The 24,422-nt window shown below is 40.9% G+C and overlaps 1 protein-coding gene across 2 annotated transcripts in view; it reads left to right on the top strand.

Annotated features, from left to right (window-relative positions):
- Positions 1-24,422, top strand: part of LOC149459966 (phosphatidylinositol 3,4,5-trisphosphate 3-phosphatase TPTE2-like) — a 114,204-nt gene that overhangs the window by 87,815 nt on the left and 1,967 nt on the right. For both annotated transcript variants that reach the window (XM_089680345.1, XM_089680344.1), the window contains exons 9-19: positions 492-556; positions 2,696-2,756; positions 5,367-5,448; positions 7,042-7,130; positions 7,255-7,316; positions 9,580-9,660; positions 13,294-13,399; positions 16,420-16,515; positions 19,174-19,274; positions 19,921-20,016; positions 23,215-23,285. In XM_089680345.1, coding sequence (XP_089536471.1) covers positions 492-556; positions 2,696-2,756; positions 5,367-5,448; positions 7,042-7,130; positions 7,255-7,316; positions 9,580-9,660; positions 13,294-13,399; positions 16,420-16,515; positions 19,174-19,274; positions 19,921-20,016; positions 23,215-23,285 — 910 coding nt within the window. The remainder of the gene's footprint in view (positions 1-491; positions 557-2,695; positions 2,757-5,366; positions 5,449-7,041; positions 7,131-7,254; positions 7,317-9,579; positions 9,661-13,293; positions 13,400-16,419; positions 16,516-19,173; positions 19,275-19,920; positions 20,017-23,214; positions 23,286-24,422) is intronic.

The following is a 24,422-nucleotide window of genomic DNA, read 5'->3' as shown; positions in this document are numbered from 1 at the left end:
AAGATATATATTGATTTATAGAATCTATGTCATATCCATCAGCGCCGCACCTTCTTATATTTTCTAGATATGGTTACATTACCTAGTGACAGGCTGATCAATACAAGTTACCCATATAACACAGCAATTAAGTCAGTGGTGGTCAGCTTACTAAGTATAGATGCTGCTAGTCTCCAGAAGGCTACACATTAGCTTAATTTTTTACATATGCTGTTAGGAAGGGATGGATGGCCATTTGGAATGATGCTGTCCAAATATTTATTAACATATTAAAATAAAAACATACTACTTTTAGGCTGGATCCAGACCTTTGCGTTATGGTGATATGCATGGTATTGCTCGGTAATACACTTGGCCATTCTGAATGGCACTCCAATGCATATGTTTCATCCCACCCCAATGTACAATAACGCACTATTCATCCTATGTATTATGTGTAGAACCATTGGGAATATGATCAATAAATGTATGCTTATTTTTATATTTAACAGATCGTATTATTGCCATGTCATTCCCATCTTCTGGAAAGCAGTCATTTTACAGGAATCCTATAGAGGTAGGTGTTGTGGAAAGTCCAATGGCCAATTTTCTCACAGATTCTGATATAACTGCCACTGTTTCCCTGTAGCATGCATATAGAGTCTTCAAGCATTTTTCAAAAACTCACTTGACTGTGAGAGTGTGATTGATTGCGATGGAGCATTGTTAATTATTATTACTAATATGGCTCATATTGTTTTCAGACAAAACTTCTAATTTTGGTTAAAATTCTGTAGGCTTTTATTGCTCTGTTCTTCAGTTGGAGAGATTCACTTCCCACATGCCTACTGGGACAGGGAGGGAGGGGAATCCCTCCAATGACATATACAGCAAAAATACCCTTTATTGGTAGAATGAAGAATGATGTGAACAATAGAATGAATACAGAGCTGCATTAGGTTGTGTTTGTATATCTTCCTGAAACTTTAAATATAACAAGAAATACAGTTATATCAGTTAAAGCCCAGTTACACTCTGCAGGTATTTTTCCAGGCTCAATGACGCCCAGTACAAACCTGCTTCCTGTGAGCCCAGGGCATCAAGGCTCCATCCCACTCCCTGGACACACAGGAGAATACTGAATTTTGGGGCGTTTTTAGTTTGGTCTAGTGACACCAGTGACACCACAGGTCCTGTTCCCTCACTAATAATGTGGCATTACTGAGGCAAACCAAAAATGTCTTTTAAAAAATTATATAAATATTTTCCTTCAATGAGGAGGGGGAAGGGAAATAAAATGCCTGAACCTGCTGCACATATGCATCGCTGGGCAGTCAATGTTTTTGTGCTGAGAGCGAGCTCACTGCGGAATCCTAGCACAGACAGAGCAGTCAAAGACATTGCTTGGTTTGGACTAACTATTGATAGCTGGCAGGACCAGCTCCTGATCATGTGACCACTGTAACAGCCAATCAGAGTGGTCACATAATCATTGAGCCTTCCCACCCCCATGGCTGTTCAGAACTTTTTAAAGGGACACCAGGGCGGGTGGGAAGGGGTTAAAGAAGCGCTCCTTGCATTTTTGCTTTAAATGTATTAGCCTACATTACATTTATAAACAATATTTGTAAGTATGTCATTTATAAAACTATTACATTTGTTAAAGCTGGACTCCAGGCAGATATAAAAGACTCACGTAATACATCTCTGTATTTATTAATAAATTGTTAAATCTATTTTTCAAATGCAACAAGTATAGGTCCCAGGATTTTATTTTGTTTCAGTCTCTTGCAATCCCCTGTACAGCAGCACTCAGACTTAGAGAGGAAAGGGGAGAACTACAGGCCAATCAGGTGTGCTGCCTGTAAATGTATGGAGAAATGACACCAAAAAAGAACACCAATGTATTCCATAACTGTAAGGGGCCATGTCACAGAGCTCACCTGTTTCTGTAGAATCGTTTCCTCTCTAGCCAAGTCAGCATGTCAGTCCTTCTCTGTCCAATTGCTAGTGTGGGAGATTAGGCAGCTTTCCTGGCCAGTGGAGGACTTTCCTGGAAGAGTCTGCTTTTGGGGATGAGTTGCCAGCAGTAGAATCATCCACGTGACATAGCCCTATGTGGTGTCATTCATCTGGCCGTGATGGGTGGTGAGGCTGTGCAAATCACTGAACTAGAAGGTCAGAAATACAAATCATTTAGCAAGTTAAACAGTTCACAAAAATGTATTTCATGTGGCCGTTTGCCTGGAATTCAGCTTTAACATATCAGGAATCATATAAAAACATATCCTTGTTGTATAATGTCTTGCTTTCTGGAAGAGTCATCATATCTACTTGAGCTGTATAGAGGAAAGGAGAGAGTATTTTATGGTAATTTATTATTACTCTTTTATTTTTTGCTGTAATATGTCATTTTAAGACATTCAAGAGTAACAAGCCTACAGATGGCTATACTGGGTATTTTGTTGGTTATAATAATGATTTTAGTAGCTGCTTATGATATTTACCCAGAGAAAGCAGCTTGGACAGTGGTGACAGAGTGGAGTGGCAGTACCATCTACCGATCATAGTGCAGAGACCGTCACTTTCACACTTTGTCGATAAATACATTAATTATGATATGCCATCTTAGCTTCTTTCTGACACTCAAATGAATATGTTTGTGTTTATCCATATATTATTATTGTAATTTTTTTTTTTTTTGCTTTATTTAAAGGATGTTGCTAGATTTTTGGATTCTAAGCATAAAGATCACTACAAGGTGTACAATCTGTGCAGTAAGTATATAGAAACTTCTTACATTAGCATGCTTTTCAGGCAGTCTGTTTTGACAACTGTGTATTTTCCTTAGGCCTCATGCACACAGGGCGTTTTTGCAGCTACTGGGTGTTGGCCATTTTGTTTTTTACATATCCATGCACACAGACGTTTAGAAGCTTTTAGTGGCAGGGGCTTTTAGGAGCTGTAAAAAAAACCCACTGCCAGTGCATCCAGGAGCTGAAGCGTTTTGGCAGAAAAAATGCTTGACGCATCTAAACACGCCTAAATACGTGTTAACACTAGCCACGTTTAGCACTTGAGCGTTAATTTCAATGCCCAGAGTAAATTATTTTGGCAAATGAAATGAATTAATACCCAAGCTCTAGACCCCTTATACCAGTCATTCCACTTAGCACTTTCTTCTTTGGATGTTTTTCCACTTTGGTATTTGTTACATAGTGATTGTGGATATTCGTTATAGTTTGAGTATATTGGATTCGCACCTATAACCACTTACCAACTTACCACAGAACTATTTTTTGTATATATACTTTGAAATGAACAGATGATAAACCTTACACATGCACACTGGTATCCACTTATTAAAAAAACTAATTTCAGAAAGCCGAATTTATAATTAAACTGACCACCTAAAATCCGATGTCAGAGACAACAACAATCTCCATGAAAATCCTTGCTGTTCTTTGGGTCATTTAGGCTCTAAAGATCAGTAAAGACAGAAACATTCACACATGCAATATCCGAGAGTGGCTCCCCTTCCCTCTATGTATGTCACTGGAGGCAGATCTGTGTCATACAAAACTAGACAGACCATAATAGCCTATGGCTCTCTGCTGACCTAAATCTCCCTTTCACCCAGAATGTTGTTGAGCATATAACACATGAATAATACATGGTGCCAATAGGTAATATTGGATCTGCCAGAACATACAGTACATAACTTCCATGACTCATAGGCAAAACAACTCATTATCCAGGTGTTCAGTTTGCATCATGAGGACCTGGCAGATCAAAGTAGGTATAAAAATATTCACAACAAAATCATTTCACATATACTGTGTACCAAGTGTAGTCACGCAGAGCCAGGTTACATTTTTGGCTGTATCAGAATGTAGCGTACCCCCCAGGGGCGGACTGACCATTTGGAAATTCGGGCACTGCCAGAGGGCCCGGGGTCAGTAGGGGGCCCCATGAGATGCCCCTGGTACCTTTTTCATAGGCTTTTTTGAGTTTGGGCAAGGACACAGGGGCCCCATGATCCCCTATTGCCCGGGGGCCCCATGAGTTGTCAGTCCGCCCCTGGTTACCCCCTAAGGAGCCACTTGTGAGCTTAGTTCCTTTACTCCAGTTTAAGTGCACACAGCCGGGTGCACAGCATTTTTTCTGATCTTTCACTGCCTCAAATGAACAGTCTAGGTGTCTTTTTTTGGGTTTTATTGTACCTGTGAACTTGGATGGGGTGAAGGGAGCATGGAATATCCTCAAAACTGGTAAACTGAGCAAGTTGAGGACTCCTCTATTTTGCTGAGCTGCACAAAAATGTCCTACTGAATCTCTAATACTGACAACAACTATGACTTCTCCCAGAAGACCAAAAGCTACACACAGTCACTAACTTTCCAGCACTTGGGTTGTCTACTCACACTGCCACAGGATCATCGGTTGCTTTCTGCTGATATTCACCAGGCACTCTCCAGTAAGGGAGACAGACTCACTCCACCATAGCCAAGATCTGCAAATTCTACCAACTTCTTCCTGGCATTTTCCAGTGGGCTTCTCTAGACCCAAAGCAATTTCAGGACTAGACTTGGCAAAAGCTCCAGCTGGGACCTTGATCTTTTCTAGATTGAACCTCCAATAATCATGCCCGGGGGTCTCCTCCAGCAGGACTGGACCAGGAACTCTGCTGCTCTTGTCTCAGGCCTCAGATTATTTATGGGCTCTATAACTACCTACTAGGTACACCTTCCCAGGGATTGGCTGGAGCTCCATAAATATTCTGACTGCTTACTCTGTTTTTCCTCTCGCTGTTATTCTAAAATCCTCCAGAATACAGGGGGAATCACTCAGCACAGCAGCCTGTGAGACACTGGGAAGGCCTAAACAATCAACCAGCTGCTCCACTGATTACAGAGGAGCCAACTACATTTACATAACAACCTACACTACTCTAGGAGGGTACTGAATTAAGTTTTAAAAAAGACACTGTTACCTCTCCTTTTGCAAGTGAGAGTGTCCTACCTGGGGAAGCAGTGATGTCAATTGGCTGCTAGACCCAAGCACTGTCACAGAGGAGTGGGCCAAGGGCCAAGAAAGAACAGCTAAGTTGACTATAATGGAGTTGGAGATGCCCTTTGTAGAGAGTCTGCCAATTTGCCCCTCATGGGCATGTTGCCAGTGCCTCTTATTGGACACATGTTTAACTGCAAACAGATGCTGTATTGGTAGCTGTGACAGTAGCACAGATATTTCTTGGTACTGATACTTGATAATTATAGGGAACACTATCTTCTCACAACATTAAAGTCCTTCCTGTAAAGTGGACCTGTTAGTTTGTCTGGTATGGGTGCAACAATTAGTAACATAATGTAAATCCTTTCTTACAGGTGAAAAGGGATATGATCCCAAATACTTCCATTACAGAGTGGAGCGAGTGTTCATAGATGATCACAATGTCCCAGTTCTGGCGTAAGTACCTCAGTCTATAGCAGTGCTCCTCATCCAGTGGCTCATAAGTGTTAAGTTCTTATCTCCTTTCAGTGTTGCTTGTGACAGCCTCTCAAAAATGTATTTGTATTAGTCCAAATATCTGCAAAATGGCCTTACAGTGCTAGGTTCCTTCTACAATCCAAGAACATACTGGTGGTTTTGGATCAAATTGACCCTAGGGTCTGTATAACTGTAATAGGGATATTAAAATGTAGGCTAATATGGCAGAGTGGTTGATGCATTTAGACTTCTGCCACACTGAATCCGACTCTGAAATCTTGCAACTTCATTTAAAGTTGCATGATTCCAAAGTCGGATATCAGTGAGACTTCAGGTGCGACTTGCAAGATATCTGTGCGAATTCATGCACAGATGTCTATTCAAGTCGCACCTGAACTTAGTGTATACACTACTTTCAAAACCAGTGCAACTCTGACAGATCGCACTGATATCACCGCTTCCATTGCGGACAATAGGGCGTGACTTGTCATGCAATTTGAAGGTATCAGATTCCATGACCAGTCACACCAGTTTGACCGGGGACTTATTCCTGTATTCATTGTAAAGCATTTCATGAAATCATAATGGTGCTAAAAATATATATATATAAATCTATTGGCGTAGCGCTACTACATAATAATTCATATAACCACATATAATAATAAACAAAAGTGAAAGAAAATCATAAACTGTGACACATATAAAGTGATCTGATCCTCTCTGGGATCTTACAAGTGACAAGAAGACGTGAAAAACACGTGGCCCTAATTGGACCCAATTTGGTGATCACACACAATAAAAATTAACAAACAACCCAAATCCCTAATTGGTAACAGTGTCTAAAAATCAGCCTAACTGAAAACCAAAACAAACCAAGTGACACATGAAAAGTGAATCCCTAAAAAAGGGATATAACTCCTAAATAAAGTGACTCATGCTCAGTGGGACTTCACAAAGAACTCCAAATATATAAAATAAATATAAGAAAAAACAAACATCACCCCCAATTAGTAACACATAAAGATAATCCAAAATAATTGTATAGTGAAATATACATATTAGGTAAGAAAAAATCAGATGGCTTCCACGCCAGAAATACGTCACCACATTCCTACGCATTGCGTCACTTTTCATGTGTCACTTGGTTTGTTTTGGTTTTCAGTTAGGCTGATTTTTAGCCACTGATCCCAATTAGGGATTTGGGTTGTTTGTTCATTTTTATTTTGTGTTCACCAAATTGGGTCCAATTAGGACTACGTGTTTTTCACGTTTTCTTGTCACTTGTAAGATCCCAGAGAGTATCAGATCACTTTATATGTGTCACAGTTTATGATTTTTTTTCACATTTTTTTATTATTGTATTATCATATGTGCTTATATGAATTATTATGTAGTAGCGCTACACCAATAGATTTATACATATATTTTTAGCACCATTTTCACCTATAGGTATAGGGTTGGGTGTTAGCAGCTTTGTAGTTATTATTTATATATTTTTACTTAAAAGCGCAGGAAGATAAAATCATCATTATGAAATCACAATGCCTTATAAATGTTATTTTTACTCTTCAGGGACATGCTTACGTTTACAGCCAATGTACGTTCCTGGATGGCAGAAGATCCCAAAAATGTGATTGCCATTCACTGTAAAGGGGGCAAAGGTATGAAGATTTGGTCCTATAGTTAGCTGCAATGGGAAGAAGGAACAATAGCAAATATGATTATGTTTGACTACTACTTTATTATATTGTACAGTTAACATTTGTTATATATTTTGCGGTTTAGGCAGAACTGGAACTATGGTTTGCACCTATCTTGTGGACTGTGACCAGTTTGAGAGTGCAAAGGTAATGGTCTTTTGTGTAAATGATTGGACTGATGAAGTAAAAGTATAACCCTTAGCTAAAATATAACAATGGCAGATACACTCCATTGCTTACATGTAGTTAATGTCTACATAAAAGACTCTTGTAGCCTTATTTAGTAACGATTTGCAAAGTGATTGCTAATACTTCGGCAGAATTATAAACACATGCCTTAACACGTGCCTTGGCCAATCCAAACTTTTTTATTTTCAGACTGGGACTGCATAAATGATAGTTGAAACCTGATTACTTGGTAAGGGTGTCACTGTAAGGAAATGTTTTCTATAGAAAATTAATTATGTGGTTCATCGGTCCTTTTCCGCATATTGGCAAATAGGCACATGCTGGTCTTTTCCTACCCATCTTGCTGTTATAGTGCTAGCTATGCAAGACCAATAGCTATTGTGCCACCTAAAATGATAGCCCTTAAAGTTGAAGTTTAGGTACAATTTTATAGAATAGTTACAATGGTCCAACTTGGACCAAACATATATCTCACACTTGTCTGATCCCTGTGTAAACTGCAGATCACTGTAGTAGTCACCACTACTACAGTGATAGCAGCAGTCCTCTGGGCCTAGTGCCGAGACAAATAGCCGCCTTGGCACTGCTGCCTTTCGGAGAAACCTTGTATTTTTTCAATCAATACAAGTTGCTCTCTGTTTGGACAAGGTGGAGATCATGACGTCACTGCCCTGCCTCTCCACCTCGTCCAAGAGAATTCTTTTCAGTTACAGTAGTAGAATAGATCCTGCAATTCAACAGCCTCAGTAGCCTGATTTAGCAAATGAACAATACGAAAGATAACACAAAGTTTTACAAGCTCAGAGAGAGGGATGGAAAGGCAGAAAATGGAGGCTGTAGAAAAGAGGAAAAAGTAGGATGACAGGCATGAGTGTGCTGCATCTCCTTTAATTGTCCACTCACAGGGTTGGGAGAAGACCTGTAAGTGAAAGTGAGAATGCATCAGAGAAGGATCAGGTCCCCTCCCCTGCCAGACAGAGCTGTGCTGTGTGTTAGAACTGTGTAAATTGCAGGACTAGATGAAGGGAATTAAAAATCCTTTGGCAGGTAAAACAGCTCTCATATGTACAGTATATTTCATGTGTGTAAATGAGCTGTTAGCTAGAATGCATTAATCGCTCAAAGTATGTGTTTCCTAGAAATACACTGTACTTACCCTTTTTTAATTCAAACATTCTGAAACTGCAAGTTATAAATAATGCAAGCATGCTTGCAATACTAAGGAGGGTCCAGTTATATAAAAAAAAATCACTGTGGAAATGGCTTGCGTATTTGCACACCCATCATGAATAATCCCCATAATTTGCTTAATATATTTGTTTTCCATGATCCATCTAGTGACCATAATTCGCTATTCTCCTGATTGTGGTATTTCAAGAAAATACTGCATTATGGCCACTGGATGGAGCTGATGATCATACGCACTGGCTGCATCCAGGACTTGTCAGATGAATGGTTACCTGCAAACTGATTCTTGCAGTCCAAGGCCACTGCTAAACTGTTGTATGAATGTAGTCTTATTTAATGACTGTGCTGCGTGTTGGTAAGGTGCAGCGTGATGTAGCGGCACTAATGACATTGAGGTGCAGGATGCAGAAAGGAATGTATTGAAGAACTGGCAGAACAGTCACAACAACCTGGCAGGGAGAACGCCCTCCAGGGAACTCGCAGTCAATGCAGTGGAGAATCAGTGGTAGTAGGCCTGAGCTGAAGACAGCGCCTGCCGAGGGAGGTGGAGAGAAGCATGGCAGGTCCAACACAAGAGGGAGTTTGCAGAAGTGTAGGTGTAGGCCCTATGCTTTTCCTACCCCTCCAGAACCCCTCTCTAGTGCTGTCCCTGACAGGCGGTTGAACTCTCCCTACACTAGCGACTTCACAAATTCCAAAACCTGGGGGCAGGGACTTAAAAAGACTTTGCTTGACCCAAGATGGCCCCCAGAGTCACCTGAATGCACCATAGCCAACCAGAACACTGCTTCAGGGTACTGAGGAAATCATAGAGAAACAGTTTCTCTTGACTTCTTTTCCAGCCACAGTACCACTCCGGTTGAGCGCCACCTACATTGGATACAACAGACTGCACCTGCTTACATGTGTCTGCACACATATTTGGAGCTGAATATTGCCTACCTTGGGTGCACTTGACAGTGCAATTCATTGGACCTAAAAAATGTGTTAAATAAAGGAGTAACGAGTCCTGTCTTGAATTGATTTTCTATAGGAAAGTCTGGACTATTTTGGTGAACGCAGGACGGATACATCTGTCAGCACCAAGTTTCAAGGCGTAGAAACACCCTCACAGGTTAGTCCTGTCTTGTAACTGATTCATCTCCAAGTTAAGAGCAGTCACATGACATTGGGAAATAAGCTGCTTAGTAAAGGTAATGTGTCACTAAATAGTTTCCTGTTAATAACTATATTAAATTGGACAAATTTAATTCTTTTAAAGTGGAACTAAGCCCTCATATCCTTTACAGCCATGGAAGTTCCCATGGTGCTGCACATGTCAGCAGCTATGGCAACAGCCATTTATTTGCTTTACAGTTCTGCTGAGAGCTAACGTAAGCACACTAGTAATCGTAAGGGTGGCCATACATACTTCGATAAATGATCATTTTCTTTTCTGATTGATCTCTTCAGAAATAATTAATCTAGAGTCAAAAACTGATTCAATCCTTATGCCACACACAGAGAAGTGGTTTTTGAACAATAGTTCAATGCAATGCTAACCTATGATTATAAATTATCTATGGCATCTCTGTTTTCACCATGTAATCTCATAATCTGCTCAACAGAAAGATTGTCATATTCATGAGAAAAGTATCTCAGTGCTGTCAATGGAGGCAAAATGTTCAATAATTTGGTACCCTGGCCGATCGACTCAGTTTGCTTAAATCCAATCTAAATCAAGTATTATTCAATTGGAAGGGAAGATATAGCTATCTGATTGTTTGCGAATGTGATCATTTTAATCAAATCAAGCAAAAAAAAAAAATGCGTGTGACCATGATGAAGCCATGAGAGATATGGCAAATTATTTTGGCTGGTTAGGATAGCTTTTTTTTGTTTTTTTCGCTTTTTCCAACCTTTATATTTTGGAAGGTGAATCACTGGCAGCTCTGAGTGGTTTGATTCTTCTAGAGGATTTAAGAAAAGATATAAAGTTGAGATTTGGGGAACCATTAGACTAGGTTCATACTATTGCAAGTGGTTGCGGGAATCACACCTGGTCCCCCACCCGCAGCCATGCAGGGTTGCCATTAATTCTTAATGGCACCCCTACACACCTAAAGCCACACCTTGATGCAAAGGCCAGCTATAGGTTGGGGCAGTTGCTGTTTGTTTGTACTGCGGGAACCTCACATGGTGCATTTCCCTGCTGCTGTATTTTATAAAAGATACAGGAATTTTTTTCCTCCATGAAACGCAGGCACAGCAGCCTGTTCAAATGAACAGGCTGATGTTCCCCCGCAAATGCGGCTCGCAGAACCGCAATAGTGTGAACCGAGCCTTAATTAGAGAGAAGGTGAAGTTATGTTTGAGGAAGAGCCACTTTCAAAGGGACTTGGTAGGAAATTTTTAGATGAAATACTGTATTCCATATAGGTGGTAAGGAATAACAGACATGATAGCATTAGTAGGCTATATTGGCCGATTTTTATCAGTTGTGCTATACCTTCCATAAATAGAAATGTTGGATATTTAGTACTTTAATTGAGTTTAATTGAATACTAAATTAATCTAGTGGACATATGGGCCTTTTTTTATTCTGGTTCTTTTTTTTTTAACTTGCCACCATAACAGTTATCATTCAAGGCATGTCTTGAATGTAAATTTTTCAGGGAACGGTTAAATTGGTCTGTGAGATGATCTCTTGAATAATTACAGACCTGGCCACGGAGATTACTCATTAGAATCCCCTGCATTGCATTCTGCTCCAGCTGCAGTCTCCTCCTTTTTGTTAGAGCTGAATGGGGGCAAGACAATTAAGAATTTTGCATAGAAGATGCCAAAACTCCATGATTTGGTACACCAGTAACATAAAAATAATGGGACTTACAAAAAAAAAATCAGATTCTATGTTCTCTAGCCAATATAAAGATAATTTATCCCAATTGTTCATTCTGAATAATGCCAGTACTTTACAGAGTGTTGAAAGGATGGAAGTGCCACACTAGTTTGTGCAGTTCTTTGAACGATTTTATTTTGTAACAACCAACGCGTTTCGGAGGCTTAGCACTCTCCTTTTATCGGGGCTAAAAGCTAGATAATAAATAAAATATACAAATTCCTTAAAATGTGTTAAACACTAGATATAAAAGTATGAAAGTATAAGTAGCTCAAAATATTTTAAAGGACTGTACAAACTAGTGCAGCAATCCATCCTTTGGACACTTTAGGGTGGGGCCTACTCATTCTGCATGGGGACCCTCTGAAGGCATTCACTAATGCCCGGAAACCAGGCAGAGGCTGTTCATATGCAAAGATCAGCATTACAGCAGCACTTTGTACTTAGCCATGAGGCGTTTACCTTGCACAGATACACATTAAACTTGAGGCTTTTTACTGTGAGACACTGTTCCCGTGACTCTCTGCACCTTCTCCTACTGAATGCAGCATTATGAGGGGGACATCTCCAAGCCTGTGTCCAGCTCCACCAGCTCAGCTTTAATTGCCACCTCATTCCCAGTGACAATGTGAAGGTCTTTCCATATACAAAGCGCGGACCTCTGCTTGTAGAACATGTTAACTCTTGACTCTCTCCAGTACCTCCAGCTAGGTTCATAGGTTATCTGTGCCGTGGGTTCGATCCCGGATACACTAGGTGCACCAACCGCTAGGGAGGGACACAGATCACCAACTCTCTCACTAACCACAGGACATAGTTACCCGTGCCTGGCACCACTTTCCCGCTGGCTGCTTGATACAGCAATCTCACCAGTCCTGGTTACACATGACAATGGCCTGATGGCAACTTCCTCCTCCACTCCTCTTAACCCTCTCCATGGTGGCTCTGTATCTTCTCTTCATCCCCTTGTGTTAAAGACCAGGTTCTTCTGATATGCCATATACCTTAATGCACCCCTTTGGATAGACTTCAGCCCAGGTATTTAACAGGTAACAGAAACTTTAATGATGCTTCACACAAGTACAGTTCCACATAGTACACTCCTCACACTATCTAATTCAAGCTGCCCATATCATACCTTCTGAGAAAGCAAGGACCAGTAAGCATAAGTCCATTTCTGGTGGAATCCTTTCCCTGGGAGAATTCCAACTGGGTGACCCAATAGGGGGCCACATGCTCCAACAGAACTACATGGTGAAGCAAACCTTCCCCTCCATTCCCATGTGAGTGCTCCAGAACCAATGCCGGCCCCATCTATTCACCTCCCCTTGTATTTATGGACCCGCAGCAAAGGGCAGGACCATGACCATCTGGAAGAAATGGAAAATAATCTTAACCCCTTTCTAGCTCTCTTGGCAGCCTGCACACTTACTACAGCAGCACAGTTTAACGAAGAAACAAAAAACAAAAATGCAGACCTTGTAAGCACCTGTTTACAAATTCCAGCAGGACACCATGGTTGCTGGTGAGCAGTATCTAGGACTGCACACCACCCATTATGATGTAACAAATCACTATAAGGTTCAGCGCTCTTGCATCACAAAAAGGTAGTACTTTACATAGGGCACTAATCCATTACATTATTCCTTGCCCACAAAAAAGCCTAAAGTTGAATATCCCTTTGACAAAAGCGCTTTCTAATCACTTATTGGCCTACTGGCATATTTTTATCTAGAGACCTGAGCATCTAGAGATGGCCATCAGTTGTCCGATGGGTATTGGACCCAGGCCCCAAGCACTGCAAAGTTGCGCTTCTTACCTCTGGAAAGGTATAATGATGTTATATGTGTATGTGTTTATTTGCAGAGTAGATATGTGGGTTACTATGAAATTCTGAAGAACAAGTACTCATTACAGCTCCCTCCAGAGAAAAAGCTCAGAATTCGAAGTATTCGAATCCATTCAATTGAAGGTAATTCAAGCACGCACTGTATACTCAGAATGTAGTAATTATTAGGTCACTTTCTAATAATACACTGGAGACATGAGCCCAAAAGCTCAACATTGGTCAGAACATTAATTTCATTTAGAATAAAGTAGAGAATGGTTAGAAACATAAAAAAAAATTCTTTTATCTACCTGTTCTGTCTGATACCAATGTCTTGGCAAGAAAGTAAAGGTAAAAGCATGACAGAGGTTCTAATCCTTCATTAACTGTGCTAGCAAAATCTTTTTTTATTGCTGCATGTCACCAGATGGGCAATTTCCCGTGTTATCTAATCTACATTGGAGCATAGGTCAGTAGCCTAAGGAATGTAGTTGAGGCCTACAAAATGGTTAAAAAAATATTGGCTAGAACAGGGGTAGGCAACCTCTGAGAGGAGGAGATCTACCAGGACAGCATGAAAGATCAAAGATCCCCTGGGTACAGCACCAAATTAACTATCAAGCCCTCAATAAAAAAAAGATGACATGAGGAACACATAGTGTATCACACTAGTGTCCTCTGCTCCCCTTCACATCATCGTCAATATCACCCCCCCACACACACACACACACAGTAGTGTTCAACACCCCCCATGGCAGTGTCCTCTGCCCCCCTCCCCCATAGCAGTGTCCTTTGCTCCCCATAGCAGTTTCCTCTGCCACTTCACATAAACCCCCCCCAACACACACACACACAGCAGTGGCCTAGATCCTAGCTTCACTTTCCACTCTCCTACCTTGCACAGGTGTACAGCAGAACAGAGAGCAGGAGGCAGCATGGTTCTGGACAGAGGGCGGGAGCTGCTAAAGTTAACTTTTAACATTAAAAAGCTGGTCATTATTATTATTATTATTATACAGGATTTATATAGCGCCAATAGTTTGCTCAGCGCTTTACAATATAAGGGAGACAATACAGCAACAATACAGTTCAATACAAGAGGGATAGGAGGGCCCTGCTCCTTGGAGCTTACAATCTAGGAGGGAGGGGCTAGTGGTACAAAAGGTAATAACTGTGGGGGGATGGACTGGTAGGAAGAGTAGAAGATTCCATTATTAGCTGAGGGCAGAATAGGCTTCCCTGAAGAAAGAGGTTTTCAGAGATCACCTAAAAGTGAGCAGAGTAGGCGATAGTCTGATAAATTTGGGTAGAGACTTCCAGAGGATGGGGGAAGCTCTGGAGAAGTCCTGGAGATGAGCATGGGAGGAGGAGACAAGGGAGCTAGAGAGCAGGAGGTCTTTTGAGGAGCGGAGAGTATGGTTTGGGTGATATTTAGAGACAAGATCGGGGATGTAATTTGGAGCAGAGTTATAAATGGCTTTATACATTATTGTTAATGTTTTGAATTTTATCCGTTGGGCAATGGGAAGCCAGTGGAGGGATTGGCAGAGAGGGTTGGCAGATACAGAATTGTTAGTAAGGTGGATGAGTCTGGCAGCTGCAGGGGCGGACTGACAACTCATGGGGCCCCCAAGCAATAGGGGATCATGGGGCCCCTGTGTCCTATGAAAAAGGTACCAGGGGCATCTCATGGGGCCCCCTACTGACCCCGGGCCCTCGGGCAGTGCCTGAGTTTCCAAATGGTCAGTCCGCCCCTGGGCAGCAGCATTCATGATAGACTGAAGAGGGGATAGCCTGCGATGAGGTTGACCAATGAGGAGGGAGTTACAATAGTCAAGGCGAGAGATAACAAGGGAGTGAATAAGTTGCTTAGTGGTTTCCGAGGTTAAGAACGGCCATATCTTGGAGATGTTACGGAGGTGAAGTCTACAAGATTTGGACAGTGATTATAATTGGGGCTGAAAGGACAGATGGGAGTCTAGGATTACACCTAGCACCCTGGCATGAGGGGAGGGACTGACGATTGTCTTATTGATTTTGATAGAGAAGTTAGGGGAGGGGGCACAGGCTGGGGGGAATACTAAGAGCTCAGTTTTGGACTAAGAGCTTTTGGACGAAGTCATTTGTTGCTAGGACCAAGCAACTAATCATCTGCTGGTTGCTAGGGAGGATGTGCAGCCATTGGATGTTTGTTTGTATACTGGAGTCTGCTGTGGACAGAGCAAGCACCTGGGATTTAGTGTGTGTATGGTAGTGGAAGAGGGAACTGACCCAGAGCTGTGTTTTTTTTTTTTTTCATCTGCTGGCTAGCTTGAAAGATTAATGGGGCAGCTCTCGCCCTCCATTCACAACTGTGCTTCCCCCGCTCTCTGCTCTGCTGTGAGGATGTGAGTTGTGGAGGCTGGCGGGAAGACCCGGCACCTACAGTAAGTGGCACAACCATGGTGATCCAGGCGGGACAGTGACATACCGCGGTCCACCATTTAGTGATTCCTGATCTAGAGGGTCGGCAAAGCAGAGACATGTTTGCGATCTACACGTCACCTTCCTTCAGTCGACAGGTAGATCATGATCAACAGGTCGCCAACCCCTGGGCTAGAATATTCAGCATGGCTACTTAAAACACCAGGTGGTGGAGCAGATGCAATAGCAACAACTCACAGTTCATGTTTAGCAGGGTAAAGTGGACAAACTAATGAAAAATACGCTTTGATTGTTGTCTGGGCATTATGCACTCCAGTATATAGAATATTTTCATAACATAGCCCTATTATAAAGCTGCCCATGAACAGCCTTTCAAACAAATGTCAGTTTAGAACCCATTCTTTGATGAAAAATTATGTTTTAGAATGAAGGTTTGAATTTGAATCTGACCCATGCTACCAGACAGTTGTTATAGCCCAACTTTAGCCAAAACTCAATTTTGGATAAAGAGGGGAAGGATTAAAACCTCTGTCTGGTTGTTAGAATTGCCTGTGCCCCAATTGGGGAGATTTTACATCACTTCTTTTCCCAGTAACAGAGGGTCGAAGGGAGACAAAGTGATGAGATACTGTATCTCTCCAATGGGAATTGAGGCAGCAATAAAAATAATTTTTAGTTGCATTAGTAAAGTTTAGATCTTCTGTGAGGTGTTTATTATTGTCTATGCCTTCCTGTCTTAGTGACTCCTTACCCTCATTTGCTGTCCTGGAGTCCCAAGAAAAAAAAGCGAGGGAAATGCCCCCAATGGAGTCACAGACGACAGTATAAACTAGAGATAAGTTTTGAATCCTTTCCTACTTTATTAAAAAATATTTTGAGTTAAGTTGGGCTTTAAACATCTCACTAGTGTAGGAGAAAAAATAGAGCAGAAACCACAGGTATCTGCAGTATTCAACTTGTTAGGATTCCAGAACTTCAAGGTATGTTCTAGCTGTGGTAACAGAAGTTGTATTTATTTTTACAGTATGTAGAATTATGCAACATCTCTTGAGCAGCCAACCCAGCCAATTCATCGTCAGTGAAGGACTGTGTTTGTGTTTATTATCGCACAGACTTTCCGAAATGGAAGATTTAATTGGGACTTATAGCAGATTGAGAATTAGGTGTAACAGTTTCACCATGTAGGGTATCTAACACCTGGCCAACTTGGGAAGAAAATTACGGACAGTCTTGATTGCGTGTAGCTTAATCAATCAATGTGGGGCAGATGTCTCTCTTGGTGAGGCATCTACCTATTGTGAGACACTGGCTGACAGGATTGTGGATGGTATATACAGGAACATGTTACCTAGGTTTCTCACCTATACACAGCGAGAAACTCCAGGGTTTGTGTCTGTTATGAAGAAACAAGTTTGTTGTATTCTCAGATCGTAAAGAAGAATTTCAAGGATGGATATCAGGGATGTGCAATTTATATCGCCCGATGCCTGGGACATGCATTTTCGGCAGCCGAACGTGACATTTTTTTTTAAATTTAGCCCTGCTGAGGGCAAGCAGTAGGGCTTACTTGTCACATGAAAGCATTTGGGCGGCTGTGCTGCTACCCACAAACTTCCACACTCCCTTGTAAAGTGGCCCTCCTGCTATGTATCCTTGGCTCCTCTTGCCCATCTGTGGGCCCAGAACTGATATAGTGGGTGCTGCCAAGTAAATGGGGGGAAGAGAGCAGACTCATGTCTGCTCTCCCAATCTTGTTCCTGACCCAGAAGTGGCAAGTATGATGTCACCTCTGGGTCCATGTTGTTAGTGTCTCCGGCCATCGAGGATCTGCACTGCACTGCATTACTTTGAGTGGAGCACAGAGGAAACCTGCAGGGTCTTTTAGACCCTGGATGTCTCATCAAAGAGAACCTGTCACCAAAACATCATCACATAGGAGACTTTTTGGGCACCCCTACTACAGTGATCCCCACTAGTTTCTGGGTTCTATGCCAAGTGGCTACCCTTCTGCATACTTGGAACAAGGAGTCAGCCACTGGGCACGAGCGTTATGCAAATAATGCTTTGTATTTTCTCAATGAATGAAAAGCATTCTCCATTTGAACAAGGTGGAGAGTGTGACATGCCTCTCCACCTCGTTCAATCAGAGAAAACAATCTCTGAATGCGCCCATGCCAAGTGACAACCTTCTGTCTTTAGAATGCAGCAGGACAGCTGATTGGCACAGGACCTGGAAGCTAGAGGAGATCACTGGACTTGAGGTGTCTACTTCAGTGATTTCCAGGTATGGTATATGTATAGTTACATTTGTCCAACCTATACGAATGTGAAAATATCCATATTTGGAATTCTTCTTTAGATGGTTCTGGTCTATCTCCTGGAGCCCAGATGCTTTGTAGAACTTTGGGTAGGATAAAGTTTTCAGTTCTAGGTTTACATTTTACCTGTTAGCTAGGCCTCATTAATTAGTGTTCACAGGCCTTCATATTTGAACTGACATATGCTCTTACTTTCCCTGCTGAGAGTTCCTAATGCTGAGTGAAAAGGATGACTGGCGACAATTTGCTAAAAAGGGATGTGTGCCGCCTGTTTGCTTTGCTTTGGGGAACTCATTAGATGGCACCCTGTTATTCAGTAACTGACATAAGTTTAGTTAGTGGCTCGGATGTTTTGTATGTTTTATGCTGTGGATGCTGCACAAAGCTCTCCTTCATGAAATTTGTGTTTTTTGTATGGCCCTGCTGAAAAAAAGTGAAGGATAACCCCACTTGGACTGTTTCTGGGTGCCCCTGTCTCATGCATGGTTTGCCACTCCCAGTTGAACCTGTCCCCATTACACTATGTACAACTATCTTAAAATATATGTGACCCCAATCAATACAATCTCTAATAATTGAAACACATTATGTAGTTTCAAAAGTAGTTTTTAAAATCTGTTGGTTTTATCCAAAGAATATCTGGTGATCAGTCATGAAGACCCTTATTCAGGCACTTCCTGTTATAAGAAGTGAACACTCCCATTTCCATCTACCAATTGTGCTCCTGCATTGTTCTTCCAATGGAGAACACATCTCAGGCATGGTCTATTGTTTTCACCATCAGGAAAACAACCTTGAGATTTTTTTAAAAATTGCAGTTGTTCATGATACACAATGCTTTAGCAAGCTAAAGGTGGCTATACACTATACAATCTGATTGTACAATCTCTGTATAATCACCTTTAGATTTCCCAAAACTATATAATAGGAGGACACACCATCTATCCAATCACTCTGTATCCAATTAAGCAGGCCCTTGCACTACATAGTAGATCTAAAGGAGATTGCACATTCAGATTAGTGTACAGTGGACTTAAGTGTCAATAAGTTAAAGTTTAGCTTTACTGAGCCCCTCTCCAGCGGCTATGTTTTCCTTCATAGAGAAGCATAGATGTTCCATCATCAGGAATATGCAATGGTATAATCATTCAATTTTGTTGAATATTTCATAATACACAGGAGTAGGAAGAAGCAATGGAAGTGACATGAAGGTCCAGATAATAATCAAGAAACAAGTGATATTCCAGTGTGTCTGTGAGACTCAAGAAAACTGTAAGGTACAGTATGCCAGTTAACACAAAAGAACAATGGGACTTTCAGGTGCTACATATGACCATATAAACCAATATATAAATATTGGTTCAGACCCTGAAGGACACCCCTGGGTCCGATTGATGGTCCCCACAAGGACAAATAGATATCTGTCTTAGAAAGAATATACATGGCCAAACTCAAATCTGGTGAACTAACAGCGGACCCCTTCCCCATCCCCTGGTGCTCTCTGTACTTTGCTTTCTTCCTTTCCATCCAGCAATGCCAGGATGGGCCAGACAGATTTAATTGGTCAGCACTGTCACAAGGTGTTATTTCGTACTGGAAGAAATACACAATGGACATAAAGATCCAAGTCGGAATATATATGGCTCTTGTATTTAGACAATATCTTTTAGCCTGGAGCTCAGCTTTGGGGTCACTGATAGCTTTACTGGAGCCATGCTCAGGTTTGAGTGCAGAACAGATGCCACTGTCCCTAGTAATCTTAGACCATAAGCAAAGGTCTGTTTGGCTTACCTGGTGAGGTATAATCTGTGGAAGTAGTAGGTGAACAAGGTAAACTCTGCTAGAAGACCATATTTCTTTATAATTATAAAGTATAGATTGTACACTGCACTACATGCACTTGAACAACTTCTTTTCCTACAGTTGTTTTTTGATCCTGGGAATAATTTATCAGTCATCAGCTTGGATGGTTGTCCGGTTATTTCTGGAGATGTAAAGATGAGATTTGAATCTAATGCTGTAAGTAAATTATATGTTTCCTATATTTTCCCCTTCATAGAAAAATTATATCCCCAGTTTCTCTCTCTGTAGCAGCTTGCAGTGTCAATTGGGCAATAATGTCATTGATCTTACCAGAACGTATTCCGAAATCTAGGACAGGCAGCAGGAGAGCTGTCAGCATAGGCAATAAACTACAAGGGACGAGTGCTGTAGATAGAACTCATAGTTGTAGCAGCAATAAAAATACTAATAACCATAATGATATCTGATGTTCTATAAAAGTTTTAGTGAAGAGAAACTCATTTTTGACTGCATTGGGCATACAGGGTTAATTTCAGTACACAGCAGACATTCATAGAGCCATAAATCTACACTGCTAAGAAGGGGCGGACTGACCATTTGGAAACTCGGGCACTGCTCGAGGGCCCAGGGTCAGTAGGGGGCCCCATGAGATGCCCCTGGTACCTTTTTCATAGGCTTTTTTGAGTTTGGGCAAGGACACAGGGGCCCCATGATCCCCTATTGCCCAGGGACCCCATGAGTTGTCAGTCCGCCCCTGCTGCTAAGACAGCTGAGCAAATGATTCTTACTGTACAGAGGGTGATCTGTGATTAGCCACATGATCCTGAGGTCTGATTTCAGCTCTATTGTACTGGAAACTTAACCATTTAGTTTTCCTTAACAGCCTCTATAATGGGCCCCCCCCCCCTCCTACCTGAGGCCCCATGGCATTTGCATGTGCTGCTAAGGCTATTGTTACATTACTACTCCATATACATATTATAATTGATTTAAACATTATGTGGCACTGTACGATGTAGATGATACAAAAACTGTAATATAGAAAATAAACAAAGATGTTTCCAGTGATAAGTATATGTTCTTCTACAGTAAAATATACAGGTGCACCTCAATAAATTAGAATATCATCAAAAAGTTAATTTATTTCAGTAATTCAATTCAAAAAGTGAAGCTCATAAAATATATAGATTCATTACACACAGAGTGATAAATTTCAAGCATTTCTTTTTTTTTTTTAATTTCAATGATTATGGCTTACAGCTAGTGAAAACCCAAAATTCAGTATCTCAGAAAATTAAAATACAGTATTGTAAAAAAGGTCAATATTGTAGACTCATGATGTTACACTCTAATCAGCTAATTAACTCAATACACTTGTAAAGGTTTCCTGAGCTTTTAAATGGTCTTTCAGTCTGGTTCAGTAGGTTACACAATCATGGGGAAGACTGCTGACCTGACAGTTGTCCAGAAGATAGTCATTGACACATTCACAAGGAGGGTAAGTCACAAAAGGTTATTGCTAAAGAAGCTGGCTGTTCACAGAGTGCTGTATCCAAGCATATTAATGGAAAGTTGAGTGGAAGGAAAATGTGTGGTAGAAATAGTGCACAAGCAACAGGGATAACTGCAGCCTTGAGAGGATTGTGAAGCAAAAGCCATTAAAGAATTTGGCGGAGAGTGGACTATGGCTGGTATCAGTGCTTTAAGAGCCACCACACACAGATGTATCCAGGACATGGGCTACAACTGTCACATTGCTTGTGTCAAGACACTCCTGAACCAGAGACCGCATCAGAAGCATCTTGCCTGGGCTAAGGACTGGGCTGTTGCTCAGTGGTCCAAAGTCCTCATTTTGGATGAAAGTAAAATCAAGGTCCCAGAGTCTGGAGGAAGAGTGGAGAGGCACAGAATCCAAGTTGCATGAGGTCCATTGTGAAGTTTCCACAGTCAGTGTTGATTTAGGGAGCCATGTCATCTGCTGGTTTTGGTTCACTTGTGTTTTATCAAGTTCAAAGTCAGCGCAGCCCTCTATCAGGAAATTCCAGACCACATCATGCTTCCCTCTGCTGATAGGCTTTATGGAGATGCTCATTTCATTTTCCCACAGGACTTGGCACCTACCCACACTTCCAAAAGTACCAATACCTGATCATGGTATCACTGTGCTTGATTGGCCACCAAACTCGCCTGACCTAAACCCCAATCTGTGGGGTATTGTCAAGAGGAAGATGAGAGAAACCAGACCCAACAATGCAGATGAGCTGAAGGCCACGATCAAAGAAACTTGGGCTTCCATAACACCTTAGCAGTGCCATAGGCTGATCGCCTCCATGCCACACAGTATCGATGCAGTAATTCATGCAAAAGGAGCCCCGACCGAGTATTGAGTGCATACTATACTGTACATGGACATACTTTTCAGTAACAACATTTCTTTATTAAAAATCATTTTTCTTTTTAAATTGGTCTTATATAATATCCTAATTTTCTGAGTTACAAAATAAAATTCAAAATAAAAAAGAGAAATTCTTAAAATATATCACTCTGTGTGTAATAAAAAATTTTTTTCACATTTTGAATTGAATTACTGAAATAAATTAACTTTTGATGATATTCTAATATGAGATGCACCTGTATACCACAACAAAGAGATGAAATAAGGGAGAGAACTAGCAATACACACTTACCATCTAGAAGTCAAGTAAGAAATGGAGGCACCAAAAAAGATGGTTATAGGGTGATATTGGGTCCCATAGAAGAGAAGAGGGAGTGCTGGTGGCACCCTTATGGATTAGAAGATAAACCAATAACAGCCAATCATAAAACAGCTTTCAGGCAAATGACTGCTCATCTCAGGGTTATTTTTTTCTAACTATAGCACAACTGATATTTCACATAGGCGCAGTACTTTATTAAAGTGCTAAAATGCACATTGTACGTGTTTTCCTAAAAATTTTACATAAAGTTCACTTTTAAAGAAACAGAATTCCACAATTTTCTAATCCTAGGTCTTTTATACAAACCAAAATCTTTGACTTTTACATCATTTCCCATCCTTCCTACCATTCTCAAACCTTTAAAAAAGAAAAAAAATAGCTGAAACTTAGTTGTCATGCATAAAACCAGCAACTTTTATTTTCAGCTTCATCTAGATTTATATATTTTGAAGAGTGATGGCTTAGACTAGAGGGACTGTACCCTTTAGGCCCAGGCTTGTAATATATACATGTTATTGCCTCACTTGCTTCTTTCCTATACTATGATATTATACAATAAATGATTGAGCAATTTCATTTCACACTGTTAGAACATGTTCATTCTATAATAAGCTGAATACACTTAGCCTACACCTTTTAGTTTTGTATCTCGGTAAGCATATTTTGTTATCTATCCTTTTTTCTTTTTCTTACTTAGGGCCTACCTAAGGGCTATGATGACTGTCCATTCTATTTCTGGTTTAATACTTCGTTCGTAGAAAATAACAGGTAAGTTTTAAGTTGGTATTGTGAAAGTTGTATTTTGTCTAGAAAGTTTTACATCTGGGTTTAGCTCATCTGATGATTTGGAGACGCACAAGACCCCAAAAGCACTAGACGGTGAATACCCTTGGATAATTACTGAAACAGAGAATAGTGGGAGCCAAGAACGTGACAGAGGCCAGATGTGGGAATAATGGAGCCTGCCATTGCTGACCCTCTTGGTTAAATACTTCCTAACTCACTGACTCAAAACAAGTTTCTCGAAAGAACTTTTCTCTGATTAATTTACTTGTTCTAGGTCAGTGACTCAACTTTAGCAACTTCCTAGTAGTGCTGAGCTTGACCCCACACTTCCCACCCCTTCCTGCACATTCATGTTGGTCATTGTGATGAACCATTAGGAATATAAGAGAGTAGGAGGTAGCAGCCAATTTTGATACTAACCAGGATCTTTGGAGCATTGCCAATCAGATGAACCCAAAAACTAACAAGATCTACAAATAATTGTGATTGAATGGTCAAATTTATGATAAGACACTAGTAAATTAATTTAGTTTTTTTTTTCTTATGACAAGTACTTATATAGCGCTGTCAATTTATGCGGCACTTTACATATATATTGTACATTCACATCAGTCCCTAACCCTCAAGAGGCGTACAATCTAAGGCCCCTAACTTACATTCATACATACACATACTAAGGCCAATTTAGATAGGATCCAATTAACCTACCAGCATGTCTTTGGAGTGTGGGAGAAAACCGGAGTACTCAGAGGAAACCCGCGCAGGCACAGGGAAAACATGCAAACTCCAGGCAGGTGGTGCTGTACTTTGCATGTTCATAAGTGTTTCAAGTAAAGATAATATTTTAAAAGGTGTTTTTATTGTTTTTTCAACAAATACAAATGAGCGAACATTGCTCAAAAACAGACAGTGCACAGAATATCGCTCAAAAACAGACAGCGTACAGAATATCGCTCAAAAACAGACAGCGTACAGAATATCGCTCAAAAACAGACAGCGTACAGAATATCAAACAAATGTCCATACCATATATCATTCACTTCAGTGGCCTTAAGTGGCCAAAGATATATAATCTAACGAATACTGTATAATATAATAATAAGTGCATCAGCCTATGTA

The sequence above is a fragment of the Staurois parvus genome, unplaced genomic scaffold (genome assembly GCF_062004578.1).
Source record: "Staurois parvus isolate SC_StPar_1 unplaced genomic scaffold, SC_StPar_1.0 ptg000242l, whole genome shotgun sequence".
Classification (NCBI taxonomy): domain Eukaryota; kingdom Metazoa; phylum Chordata; class Amphibia; order Anura; family Ranidae; genus Staurois; species Staurois parvus.
Note: the sequence above shows the minus strand (reverse complement) of the source record. Positions and strands in the feature narration are given on the sequence as shown.